The sequence below is a fragment of the Penicillium nucicola genome (assembly GCF_028828085.1).
Source record: "Penicillium nucicola strain IBT 29836 chromosome Unknown utg000001l, whole genome shotgun sequence".
NCBI lineage: Eukaryota > Fungi > Ascomycota > Eurotiomycetes > Eurotiales > Aspergillaceae > Penicillium > Penicillium nucicola.
In genome coordinates, this window is record NW_026643125.1 from 701,070 (window position 1) to 711,842 (window position 10,773).

General features: G+C 50.4%; 5 protein-coding genes across 5 annotated transcripts; all 5 read left to right on the top strand.

The window, feature by feature from the left end:
• Window positions 1-600: 600 nt before the first annotated feature.
• On the top strand, window positions 601-1,311 carry mpt (putative DNA repair and transcription factor Ada; the record flags this gene model as incomplete). Its single annotated transcript, XM_057122701.1, has 1 exon — window positions 601-1,311. One exon carries the CDS (start codon window positions 601-603, stop codon window positions 1,309-1,311), a length of 711 nt encoding a protein of 236 aa, XP_056988434.1.
• Window positions 1,312-2,085: 774 nt separating this feature from the next.
• On the top strand, window positions 2,086-3,558 carry N7511_000277 (uncharacterized protein; the record flags this gene model as incomplete). Its single annotated transcript, XM_057122702.1, has 4 exons — window positions 2,086-2,212; window positions 2,266-2,433; window positions 2,502-2,895; window positions 2,946-3,558. The coding sequence occupies 4 exons, from the start codon at window positions 2,086-2,088 to the stop codon at window positions 3,556-3,558; spliced, it is 1,302 nt and encodes a 433-aa protein (XP_056988435.1).
• A 475-nt stretch (window positions 3,559-4,033) lies between these two features.
• Window positions 4,034-4,376, top strand: N7511_000278 (uncharacterized protein; the record flags this gene model as incomplete). The annotated part of the gene is given in 2 exon segments (XM_057122703.1): window positions 4,034-4,048; window positions 4,059-4,376. The coding sequence occupies 2 exon segments, from the start codon at window positions 4,034-4,036 to the stop codon at window positions 4,374-4,376; spliced, it is 333 nt and encodes a 110-aa protein (XP_056988436.1).
• Window positions 4,377-4,547: 171 nt separating this feature from the next.
• Window positions 4,548-8,958, top strand: N7511_000279 (putative RSC complex subunit (Sth1); the record flags this gene model as incomplete). Its single annotated transcript, XM_057122704.1, has 4 exons — window positions 4,548-4,637; window positions 4,744-4,948; window positions 5,018-8,703; window positions 8,755-8,958. The coding sequence occupies 4 exons, from the start codon at window positions 4,548-4,550 to the stop codon at window positions 8,956-8,958; spliced, it is 4,185 nt and encodes a 1,394-aa protein (XP_056988437.1).
• Window positions 8,959-9,519: 561 nt separating this feature from the next.
• N7511_000280 (uncharacterized protein) lies at window positions 9,520-10,462 on the top strand (the record flags this gene model as incomplete). The annotated part of the gene is made up of 3 exons (XM_057122705.1): window positions 9,520-9,556; window positions 9,627-10,033; window positions 10,121-10,462. 3 exons carry the CDS (start codon window positions 9,520-9,522, stop codon window positions 10,460-10,462), a joined length of 786 nt encoding a protein of 261 aa, XP_056988438.1.
• Window positions 10,463-10,773: the final 311 nt, after the last annotated feature.

The following is a 10,773-nucleotide window of genomic DNA, read 5'->3' on the forward strand; positions in this document are numbered from 1 at the left end:
ATGCTACGATCGCCTATTACCAAGACCGGATGTCTTCTAGAACCCTATGAGTAGGTTACTCACACATAATGAAAGGAAAAAAGAATGAATGCATCACTATGTCCATGATCCAGCTTAGAGATTATGCACAGCTCGGACATGGCCACATCTGCCTGAAACGGTTAAGCGATGTTAGTCTGCTAAGGTCTCGCTGTTCATGTTCTTAGAACCACAGTAGTTCATATGGGACCAGAGAAGCCCGAGTAACCCAATTAAGCTCCTAAAGTCAACTTACTTTGGTATCTGAAGAATGTGAAACAAGAGTAGTCGATCAGTGATAGAGGAAATCCGAACCCCTGCTCTATTGGCAGCTTCTGGAAAGCCAAACAAGTCCACAAGATCGATTTCCAGCCTGCACCAAGGATCTGAAAATAGTCTTTGGCTCACAGCTGTCTATTATCCAAAGCTCACGTGTGAAACGTTTATTCTTGAGCAGTTACACCAGAGACCCTCTGATTGGTCAATTTGACAACAATCAGCAATTCCTGACGTTCCGCCGCTCTGAAACCTCACACATTTCGCCATGGCCAAAGCTCATGTAGAAGGAACTACTCGTTACAAATGTCAGAGTCCTCCCAGCCCAAGATCATCCCACGGTTAAGCGCCAATGCCGTGACCGACTCCGAACGATGGAAAGCCATCACCAAGCGTGACATCACAGCCAACTCCTTCGTCTACGCCGTGATCACCACCAAAATATACTGTCGCCCTTCCTGTCCAGCCCGACTTGCCCGGCGAGCGAACGTTGAATTCTACGATACCCCCTCCCAAGCCGAGAAGGCTGGGTTCCGCGCCTGCAAGCGCTGCCGGCCGCATTCAGGACAGACCGCCACCCAAAGCAACCCCCAGGCCGCAGTAGTCGATCAGGCATGCAAGACAATTCGGCACCATCTGGTTTCAGGGGTGAAACCACGGCTCAGAGAGTTGGCTGCACAGGCAGGGCTGACACCGAGCCATTTCCATCGTGTGTTTAAGAAACTGGTGGGCGTTACGCCTGGTCAGTATGCTAGTAGCCTGGGGCAGAGTGGTTCGTCCTCGGATGCTTGGACGCCGGATAGCTTGTCGGAGGCTGAAACGCGCTGTGCACTTGATAATGGGGGGCTTGCCCTAAACCTCATTGGAGAGACGGGGTTGACTGGGATGGCGGCTAGTCTTCGGACTCCGGTCTTAATGGGTGAGGCTTGGAATGCATTTGATGCTTTGTTAGAGCAGGAAAAATGGGTGCCTGATTTAATATCTATCGATCCTCGGATTATTTTGGCACCTGAGTGAGCAAGGTGACGGGTATATAATAAGTTACAGTATATGAATTATGCAACACGCTATGAGATATAAGACATGTCTGCCTAGAACCCAAGTTCTCCTTTGGGGAATACATGTATAACTATACGAGTACGGCTACCCCACCCATAGGCGAGGTCGCGAGGTCTTTGCCACTGAAACAAGGTTGAAACCCAGCCGCTGAACAAGGGGGTGCGTAATGAGTAACAAATCTGATCAAGTTGATTTGGCTGGATCACACACAAAGGCCATTGGCGGGTCAGACCCTGTGGCAAGTGAAATTCCGGATAATTATAGTACAGTACAATGCTCTTAGACAACTTCCTTGTCTTCCAATTGGGGTTTGGCGTTCTCCACCGGCCCACCAACGCGTGTCACTTGGGTGGTTTCAATCCCCCTGTTTGGCGATGGTTATAGTGCTCATTTCCAGTACTGGTGTTTATGGGTTGAATATCATCCGTAGATAGTCACATAGCAGGGTCAGTATATAAGGCTCTCCAGCTTCGAAATCCTCCAAGCAGGAAAAATACCATACAAGTTCAGGCAAGACCCCTTCTCCACTGATTGACGAGATCGACAACTGCATGCATACACACATGCTTTGGGGATTCCAGAACGTTGTGGCCAAGATCCCCTCCCCCAAATCTTTAATTAATCTTCCTTTCCCAACCCCTCCCTTTCTCCCCAGCCCCTGTCTTTCGCTTTGGTTCTTTTTATCTTGTCTCTGTTTTCGTCCATTCTACCTTCTATTCCCACATACCCACCATGCACGTGAACAAGAGAATTGGTCGCTTCAAGCAATGGGCCGGAGAGCGCATGGGCGGCGAGGCCAAGACATGTCAGTCGGATGATTTCAAGGCCATGGAGACGGAGATGGGGGTGCGACATGAAGGTAAGAACAAACAACTCCACGAGCATCATGGAGTCAGGCTGATCACTTTCTAGGCGTTGATCGCATTCACAAGTCCATGACCGCCTATGTCAAGACCATCTCGAAGCGCAATGAGGGGGACGACAAGGAGAAGACCCTCCCGATTGCCCATCTGGGCAGCAGCATGGTCTCCCACGGCGAGGATTTCGATGTCAACTCCGAATACGGGCAGAGCCTGATCAGTACGTTGTGATTGTGAATCTGATGGGGCAAGAAAGAAGAAAGATCGCGTGACTGACGGTTTGATTAGTGTTTGGACGGACGGAGGAGCGCATCGCGCGCATCCAAGAGCAATACATCGCGCAGGCGACTTCGAGCTGGCTCGAGTCCTTGGAGCGTTCCCTGACTCAGATGAAAGACTATCAGCAAGCTCGTAAGAAGCTCGATAGCCGACGATTGGCATACGATACATCTCTCGCCAAGATGGAAAAGGCCAAGAAAGAGGACTTCCGCGTGGAGGAGGAGCTTCGCTCTCAGAAAGTGAAGTACGAAGAAGCCAACGAGGATGTGTTGCGGCGCATGCAGGACGTAAAAGAGGCCGAGGTTGATAATGTCATGGATATGGGAACCTTCCTGGATGCCCAACTGGAGTACCATGAACGGTCTCGGGAGGCGCTCCTCCAACTGAAGCAGGAATGGGTTGGGTAAGCATGTAAATTTCCCCAGTTATACGTGTGATACTAATGGCTTGCAGATCCAGCCAAACACAAACCCCAACTCGCCGCCCGACGCGTGCTCGCTCCAACACTGCACACTCATATCAGGAACGCTATGAGCCTTTACACGAAGAAGTGATCAATGCTACGGAGGCCCGACCTGCCATCAGATCAAGCAAAACTATTGCGACGCAATATGCTGACTCGCCTCCACGTGAGACCTACGCTACTTCGCGGCCTGTGCTGAGCAGGGTTTCTACCTTCGAAGGCCCGACTCAACTCCGACAAGAACCACCAGTTGCATCTCAGTGGATTGGGCAGCGGACTGCTAGTGAAAATTCCGTTGCATACGGCCGCCGAAGCAGCACTCAAGTTGGAAGTGGTCGCGTCTCTGCCGATCCTTATGCGGACTCAGAGGAGGTCAGCTCCTATGGTCGGTCTAGTCCCGAACGCATGTTCGGTGGAGGAAGATCCATCTCGCCTGCAACATCTCACGGAAGCGTGGCATCTCGGAAACCCAGCGCGACCAACATGAGTACATTGGGACTGTCCAAGAAGGCACCTCCTCCCCCTCCTCCTTCTCGTGCGAAGAAGCCCCCACCACCTCCCCCACCCATGAAGCGAACACTCGTGGCATCGACAAATGCCTAGGCTGATACGCCATGTGCGTCTGGGCATTCGAACTTGGTATTGATATTGAGCATGGGGTTCAGGAGTTAGTGTGATTATGTTCGATGACGGTCGTTATTGTTACCATTTTATAGCTTATCGAGATGTGCTAGGACTGTCGTTTTCCTTGATTTCATTTGCGGTATTGCGCGGATTGATTCCCTGGATGATCCTTGAAAAAAACTAGTATACTTTACTTTCATGCATCGATCGTCTATATTTGTCAGTGGACCAGTTGCCTACTGCCGTTGCCTTGAGCTTCCATCTCTTGAGCTTGATTCATTTGCGTACGAGATCAACGTGGGTACTTGACTAGAATAGAGACAGCTGATAATAGACCCCCAACCTGTATTTGATATAACAAAGAAAGAAAGAAAGAAAGAAATGCATAGACAGTGTACTGTATAGACTGGATATCGGTACCAAACCTACACCCGCCCGGCACAACTGATCACGGATGACTCAGCGTCAGGTGACCTTAGTCAGCCTCCCTGGAAATCTCCTCCCAAGTTGTCCTTCTGAGCACCCAGATTTCCCCGAGCCTGTCGCGCAACTCGGTCCCATCTCCATTTCCATCCATCCACTTTCAGGACGCGCCACCCAAACGCGCCCTTTTGATTTCCCTTTCCTCCCCTAACATTAGCTCGCCCATTTACTCGCTTTCTTTCAATCCCGTGAAAGTACCCGCTCCCCCCTCCCATATCCCATCGCGGGAGCTCCGACCATTGCTCCCAAACATCACGTCTCCCATCGCCAAGCATCCCATACAACCACCTTCTTGTCGCATTAACGACAAGTAAGCCCACCAACACCGTCGCTATCACCCCCTTGACTGCGCCACCCTCTCCTTGTACTTGCGCGACCTGGCAATTGGACAAGTGGAGACCATCGCCCTCGGCTCAACTGCGCGTTGATTTTTGACCCCATTACCGGCCATTCACTTCATGAATTAAAGAAATATACGCGTCAATATGGCTTCTCTGCACACGGCGCCTAACCCGACGCCTGGCACTGCTGGCCTCTCTAACCTCACCCAGCAAAATGTCCAAGACATTCTTCAAGTGAGTTTATCGCTTCCTATCACCTTAGCCTTACTATATTACACTTTTTTTATCCACCCTCTCGTACCTAACTATTGACCTGTAACTATATCTAACCCCATCGCAGAAGTACAAACAGATGCAAGAACGAGGTGTCCGCCCTGATGATCCCGAGTTCATGCAGGCCCACAACATGCTCGCTGCTATTCAGCGGCAATCAGCCTACCAAAAGCAACAGCGCATCCAAGCCCAGCAACAGCGCCAGCAACAACAGCAGCAACAGCAGCAGATGAATGGAGCCACCCCTGAGGCTGCCCCCAATGGTACTCATGGTGAGTTTTATTATCACTCTTATGTGGTCCTCATCGACCCTTCAATATATCCGGTCTAACTTCTCATAGGTCGCACCGCATCTGCTTCTTCGGCCACTGGGACCCCCCAGGACATCTCGGGCGGAGCCAAAAATGCAACAGTTGGCAGCGGGAGCTTCTCTCCAGAGCAATTGGCCACCCTTCGCAACCAGATCCTGGCTTTTAAGATGCTGTCCAAAAACCTCGCAATCCCACCCCGCGTTCAACAGCAGCTTTTCGCAAACAAGTTGTCTCAAACGCCCACCCCCACAGACACTGTTGGCACAGCCGAGAAGGTTATCGATGCGGCGGATAAGCCCTCAACGCAAGCCCCAGAAAGTGTAGAGCCTGAAGACTTTGGCCGAGACTGGTACGGAAGTTTCCAGTCTCCATACGACTCCCTCTCCGATACCATCAGCTACACAGACCACGCCAATCGCGCAAACCGTGTACGAATCCCTGCGCTCTTGCCACCAGGTATTGACCTGGAACAAGTTCGCGAGGACCGTGAAGTTTCAATCTACAACAAGATTGTGGCCCGAAAGGCAGAGCTTGCTCAGCTTCCCGCTAATCTTGGTGTGTGGGATACTAGCAAGAGCGATACCCCTTCATATGATGACTCGCTCAAGTTGAAGGCCTTGATTGAGTACAAAGCCCTCTCTCTCTTGCCTAAGCAACGCCAGTTCCGGAAGCAACTCCAGAATGAGATGTTTCACTACGATAATCTCGGCATGACTGCTAATCGTTCGAGTCATCGTCGTATGAAGAAGCAGTCTCTGCGTGAAGCTCGCATCACCGAGAAACTTGAGAAGCAGCAGCGCGATGCTCGTGAAACCCGTGAAAAGAAGAAGCAGTATGATCAGCTGCAAGCTATTCTCAACCACAGCGCCGAACTTGCCAACGCTTCCGTACAGCAACGCACTCGCTCACAGAAGCTGGGTCGCATGATGATCTCACACCACCAGCACATGGAACGCGAGGAGCAGAGACGCGTGGAGCGAACTGCTAAGCAGCGTCTCCAGGCCTTGAAGGCTAACGATGAGGAGACGTACCTCAAGCTCTTGGGACAGGCCAAGGATTCTCGTATCTCTCACCTACTCAAGCAGACCGACAACTTCCTCAAGCAGCTTGCTGCGTCCGTCAAGGAACAACAACGTAACTTGGCTCAGCGCTATGGCGAAGAACAAGACTTTGATGATGAGTCAGACCAGGAGATTCTTGATAGCGAAAATGAGGAAGAAGAGACCAGCAACGGAAAGAAAAAGGTTGACTACTATGCTGTTGCTCACCGTATAAATGAGGAGGTCACTTCACAGCCTACAATTCTTCAGGGCGGTACCCTGAAGGAGTACCAGCTGAAGGGTCTCCAATGGATGATTTCACTTTACAACAACAACCTCAACGGTATCTTGGCAGACGAGATGGGTCTTGGAAAGACCATTCAGACTATCAGTTTGATTACGCATATCATCGAAAAGAAGCAAAATAATGGCCCCTTCTTGGTCATTGTTCCGCTTTCTACCCTCACCAATTGGAACATTGAATTCGACAAGTGGGCACCAACAGTACAGAAGGTTGTCTACAAGGGTCCGCCTAATGCACGAAAGCAACAGCAGCAGCAGATCCGTTGGGGCAACTTCCAGGTATTGCTGACCACCTACGAATACATCATTAAGGATCGTCCAGTTCTCAGCAAGATCAAGTGGACGCACATGATTGTTGATGAAGGTCATCGCATGAAGAACACACAATCCAAACTGAGCAGCACCCTCTCAACCTATTATACCAGCCGTTACCGTCTCATTCTGACAGGTACCCCCTTGCAAAACAACTTGCCCGAGCTATGGGCTCTCCTCAACTTCGTCCTACCTAATATTTTCAAGTCCGTCAAGTCGTTCGACGAGTGGTTCAACACTCCATTCGCCAATACCGGTGGGCAAGACCGCATGGACCTAAGCGAAGAAGAGCAACTTCTCGTTATTCGCCGTCTTCACAAGGTTCTTCGTCCCTTCCTGCTGAGACGTCTTAAGAAGGATGTCGAGAAGGATCTGCCCGACAAGCAGGAGCGTGTCATCAAGTGTCGGTTCTCCGCCCTGCAGACCAAGTTGTACAAGCAGCTCGTCACGCACAACAAGATGGCTGTCAGCGACGGCAAAGGTGGAAAGACTGGTATGCGTGGTCTGAGCAATATGCTGATGCAATTGCGAAAGCTTTGCAACCATCCTTTCGTCTTCGAGCCTGTTGAGGATCAAATGAACCCCACTCGCATGTCAAACGATCTTCTTTGGCGTACTGCAGGAAAGTTTGAGCTTCTTGATCGTGTCCTGCCCAAGTTCCGTGCCACTGGTCACCGTGTCTTGATGTTCTTCCAGATGACACAGATTATGAATATTATGGAGGATTTCCTTCGTCTGCGTGGCTTGAAGTACCTTCGTCTTGACGGTTCCACAAAATCCGACGATCGATCGGAGCTGCTGAGACAGTTCAACGAGCCTGGGTCCGAATATTTCTGTTTCTTGCTCTCCACTCGTGCTGGTGGTCTCGGTCTGAACTTGCAGACCGCAGATACTGTCATTATTTATGATTCCGATTGGAATCCTCACCAGGATTTGCAGGCCCAGGATCGTGCTCACCGTATTGGACAGAAGAACGAAGTTCGCATTCTGCGACTGATCAGTTCCAATTCCGTCGAAGAGAAGATTCTTGAGCGTGCTCAGTTTAAGTTGGACATGGATGGCAAGGTTATCCAGGCCGGAAAGTTCGATAACAAATCCACCAACGAAGAGCGAGATGCGCTTCTGCGAACCCTTCTGGACACAGCAGAGGCAGCAGATTCTATTGGTGACCACGACGAAATGGATGATGATGATCTCAACGATATTATGGCCCGTTCCGAAGACGAAATCGGTATCTTCCAAGAAATGGACAGACAGCGAATCGCCAATGATCAATATGGTCCTGGCCACCGCTACCCTCGTCTGATGTGTGAAGCAGAGTTGCCAGAAATCTACTTGCAAGAGGACAACCCTGTCACAGAAGAGGTCGAGGTTGAGGTTACTGGCCGTGGTGCCCGTGAACGCAAGGTCACCAAGTATGATGATGGCCTTACGGAAGAGCAGTGGCTAATGGCAGTGGATGCCGACGATGACACAATCGAAGCTGCCATTGCCCGAAAACAGGCTCGCGTTGAGCGTCGCAAATCCAACAAAAATAGTCGTGGTCTGGGTGATGACGAGTCATCTCCTGAGCCCGAGCCTGAGATTGAAGAGGATGAGACTCCCAAGAAGCGTCGTCGCGGCCCTCCTCCCAAACGCAAGGCTGAAGAAATTGTCGATGAGACTCCTCAGCCCAAGCGCAAGAGAGGTCGTCAGCCCAAGGTGCCGGACACTCTCAACCCGGCTGATCGTGCAACCTTGACTACTATTCTCGACAACACTATTCAGTCCTTGCTAGAAATGGAGGCTGAGGTTCCCCCAGAAGGCTCTGACAGCGAAGAAGGACCCATAGTCCGTGCAATTCTGGACCCCTTCATGAAGCCTCCTCCTCGCTCCCTATACCCCGACTACTATATGATCATCCAGAAGCCTATTGCCATGGACGCAATCCAGAAGAAGGTCAAGCGAGGCGACTACCAAAATCTCAGAGGCTTCGTCGATGATATCCACCTGCTTTGCCAGAATGCCCGCACGTACAATGAGGACACCAGTATTTTGTTCCAAGATGCCAATGACATCGAGGTAAGTTTACTTGCCAGTTTGACTGAATATCATATACTGACTGTATAACAGGCCAAGTGTATGTCTGAACTGAAGAGACATACCGATGAACACCCTCAGTTCACCCTCTTCGACAGCCAGTCTGTTGGTGAGGGATCGACCGGGCTTGCCTCGGGCGCGGACACACCGATGACTGCCGGTACCCCCGGACAGAAGCTGAAACTCACTTTCAGCAACCCTAACCGGGACACACCCAACGGTGGTGACGAGGAATAAATCCCCCCCGCATCCATATCGTGAACTCACTTAATTAAACATCACGCGTTTCCCCTTTTTGCCTCGCGACTGCTCCTTTCCGCCGCTTGTGCTTTCTTGTCATGTGTAATCCGAAATTATTCTTTTCTCCCTTGTTCTGTGCCATCTATGGAAGGCGTTTCTCGCGAATTTTTACTTTTGAAAGGATTGGGGAAGGAAACCGGATGAAGGCGCTGTATTTGTTCCAAGCGATTGATTTTGGGTTCCTCTTGTACCGTCTTGGCTCTCTGAATAAGACTTTGCAAGACACCATGTATGTTTTGAGTATGTACTGGAAGTTAGGAACAATTCCAATTGATTCAATTGCCTATCAAGCGTGTGTAGGCCTCTCTGTAATCCATCTATGTCTGGCGAGGAACCGAGGGGAACTTGGGAGTCCGAGCGAAGAGTGCCTGCAGGTGCTCACCGATATTTGAGTCAACTACATCTAGGTAGGGATGAAGTATATTCTCTAATCAACAGAACTGTTTTTCTTCCTTCTCCACCATACACAGTGATTCTATCGAAGCCATCTAAGCAATCATGTCCAACAAACCTCTCGCCGGCAAAGTCGCCCTAAGTACCAGCAGCCACCCAGATCTATACCAGAAGCCAACCCCAAACTAATCAAACCCCACTTTTCAAAACAGTCACAGGTGCAAGCCGCGGTATAGGAGCAGCCATCTCCCTCAAGTTCGCACACCAAGGCGCCGACATAGCCCTGAACTACAAGAGCAATGCCACCGCCGCCGAACAAGTCGCAACGCAGATCCGCCAACTAGGCGTCCGCGCCATAACCCTGCAAGCGGACGTCTCACAGGAACAACAAGTCGAAACGATGTTCCAAACGGCGCAGGAATCACTCGGACGCCTCGATATCGTCGTGAGTAACTCTGGCATTGAGCATTTCGCCGCTATCCCCGATGTCAAGAGCGAGGATATCGATGCCGTGTTTGCGGTGAATGTCAAGGGGCAGTTCTTTGTTGCGCAGCAGGCGTATAAGTATATGGAGGATTTCGGGAGGGTTATGCTTACTTCGTCGATTTCGGCTGTGAAGGTTGGTTCTATTTTTTTTTTCTTTTCTTCCGTTACCCGGGAGAGGGAGAGGGCTGTAGGGTTTGGCTGATGAGAGGTTGATCTATAGGGCGTCCCTCGACATGCTATCTACGCTGCCTCCAAGGCTGCCGTGCAGGGCATGACAAAGTGTCTGGCGGTGGACTTTGGCCCGCGCAATATCACTGTCAATTGTATTGCTGCTGGCGGTGTCAAGACTGATATGTACACCGAGATGTCGGCGAAGTATATTCCCGGCGGAGACCAAATGTCTCCTCAGCAGATTGAGGAGTTGTTGAGCAAGTGGTCGCCTTTGGGTCGGGTTGGAGAGGTGGAGGATGTTGCTGGGGTGGCTGCTTTGATTGCTAGTCCTGATTCGCAGTGGTTGACTGGTCAGACTTGGCAGGTTTCAGGTGGTTCTTATATGGTTTAGTTGGGAGTCAAGGAGATTCTAGTTTTTGGCCTGTTGGCATGATCATCAAAGTCTACCGCCATATGCTTGATAATCCAGGTCGTAGTAGGTCTATACCGTTGGAATATGCCCACCATATGCAAACAAAGACTAGTCAAAACACTGGAGAGAGATCAGAATTAGGCTACTTAAATGCATAAACACCACGTTGTGCGAGGTTTCCTTGCGCATTACTTCCAATGGTTTTAGTGGTACTTCATACAAGTCCATGACCTTTGTTTTCAATAATGAAATAAGATATGACGACCCAGAATCACATCCTCTTCTCTCAC